The following is a 2,179-nucleotide window of genomic DNA, read 5'->3' as shown; positions in this document are numbered from 1 at the left end:
TAACCTTCTTCTTACAAATAACCTTCTTCTTACAAATAACCTTGTTCTTACAAATAACCTTGTTCTTACAGCTGTTCTGTCAAATAACCTTGTTCTTACAGCTGTTCTGTCAAAGACACCCAACAATAAGACATACAAAAGGCTACATCTAGTTAACTGTTACTACCTATGTTGAGAATGTGTTGTGTGTATTATTCAGATTTCCAGATCCTTCTGCTTGTTTATAAAGCTCTCACTGGCACAGCACCAGAATATGTTCAGACCTTCTGCTAGCATATCAGCCCAATAGAGCTCTCAGGTCTTCTGCTAGCATATCAGCCCAATAGAGCTCTCAGGTCTTGTACAAAAGAAGAGATTTGGTGAGGCTGCATTCTCATTTTATGCTCCAGATTGTGTCTCACTGCCAGTTTACATTACGGATGCAACCTCAGCACATTATGTTCAAGTCAAGACTAAAAACCCATCTTTTTAATATTGCCTTTAAATTACTACATGATTAAATTATGATTAATGATTGGAGCACTTTGAGCTGCAACGTTTGCAGGAAAGTCTCTATACAAATAAAAAGTATTATTATTATTATTATTATTATTATTATTATTATTATTCAACTCTGTATTCTGTATATCCATTTACCATTTAACCATGAGGACACTGACTGTCAGGACTGCTGCCATCAGCTACTTGGCATCACATGAGGAACAGCAGATGTGTCATGAAACCTTCAGCCCACATGTGACCTGGGCTTTTACAACAGCTATGGCATGTCTGAGGACAGCTGACCTCTGGTCTATGTGTCCCCCCCTCTCGTACAACCTGTGTGTGTGTGTGTGTGTGTGTGTGTGTGTGTTTGTCTCTCTCTCTCTGTCTCTCTCTACCTGTCTCTCTCTACCTGTGTATCTGTCTGTCTGTGTGTGTGTGTGTGTGTGTGTGTGTGTCTGTCTGTCTGTCTGTCTGTGTCTGTGTTTGTCTCTCTCTGTCTCTCTGTACCTGTACCTGTTTATGTGTGTGTTTGTCTGTGTCTGTCTCTCTCTACCTGTCTGTCTGTCTGTCTGTCTGTCTGTGTCTGTGTCTCTCTCTGTGTGTGTGTGTGTGTCTGTCTGTCTGTCTGTCTGTCTGTGTCTGTGTCTGTAACTGTGATCTGTGTCTGTGTCTGTGTCTGTCTGTGTGTGTGTCTGTGTCTGTCTCTGTGTGTGTGTGTGTCTGTGTCTGTGTCTGTAACTGTGATCTGTGTCTGTGTCTGTGTCTGTCTGTGTGTGTGTCTGTGTCTGTGTCTGTGTCTGTGTCTGTGTGTGTGTGTGTGTGTGTCTGTGTCTGTGTCTGTGTCTGTGTCTGTGTCTGTGTCTGTGTCTGTGTCTGTGTTTGTCTCTCTGTCTGTGTCTCTGTCTGTGTCTGTGTCTGTGTCTGTGTCTGTGATCTGTGTGTGTGTGTGTGTGTGTGTGTGTGTGTGTGTGTGTGTGTGTGTGTGTGTAGCTGGCTGCGCCGCCCCGCCCCTCCTTCAGCGTGGACCGCCAGCGCGACTGCTTCCTGAAGGACGGCCGTCCGTTCCGCTACGTGTCGGGCAGCGTCCACTACAGCAGAGTCCCCCGGGCCTACTGGAAGGACCGCCTGGTGAAGATGTACATGGCCGGGCTCAACGCTATCCAGACGTAGGTGTCTGTCTCTCTGTCTCTCTCTGTGTCTCTCTCTCTCTCTGTGTCTCTCTGTGTCTCTCTCTCTCTCTGTGTCTCTCTCTGTCTCTCTCTCTGTCTCTGTCTCTGTCTGTGTCTCTCTCTGTCTGTCTGTCTGTGTCGCTCTCTCTGTCTCTCTCTGTCTCTCTCTGTGTCTCTCTCTCTCTCTCTGTCTGTCTCTTTCTCTCTCTCTGTCTCTGTCTCTGTCTCTGTCTCTCCCTCTCCCTCTCTCCCTCTCTCCCTCCCTCCCTCCCTCTCTCTCCCTCCCTCCCTCTCTCCCCCCCTCCCTCCCTCCTTCTCTCTCTCCCTCTCTCCCTCTCTCTCTCCCTCCCTCCCTCTCTCTCCCTCTCTCTCCCTCCCTCCCTCTCCCCCTCTCCCTCCCTCCCTCCCTCCCTCTCTCTGTCTTTCTCTCCTCTTTCTTTCATTCTTTCTTGTGTTTTTGTTCTTCCTGCATTCAGTCTATTTTTCCGTTCCTTTTTCTCTTCCGTTCCATGCATCCCCCCTCCCTC

At 47.6% G+C, this 2,179-nt stretch overlaps 1 protein-coding gene across 1 annotated transcript in view; it reads left to right on the top strand.

Annotated features, from left to right (window-relative positions):
* Positions 1–645: 645 nt before the first annotated feature.
* The window catches only part of LOC308164115 (beta-galactosidase-like), a gene marked incomplete at its 5' end in the record, with an annotated part of 18,585 nt that continues 17,051 nt past the window's right edge, over positions 646–2,179 (top strand). The window contains 2 exons of the mRNA XM_080538266.1: positions 646–735; positions 1,474–1,649. Coding sequence (XP_080394392.1) covers positions 646–735; positions 1,474–1,649 — 266 coding nt within the window. The remainder of the gene's footprint in view (positions 736–1,473; positions 1,650–2,179) is intronic.

The sequence above is a fragment of the Nansenia antarctica genome (assembly GCF_963989245.1).
Source record: "Nansenia antarctica genome assembly, chromosome: 8".
Lineage (NCBI taxonomy): Eukaryota > Metazoa > Chordata > Actinopteri > Argentiniformes > Microstomatidae > Nansenia > Nansenia antarctica.
The sequence above is the reverse complement of the archived record's forward strand: the minus strand, read 5'-3'. Positions and strand labels throughout refer to the sequence as shown.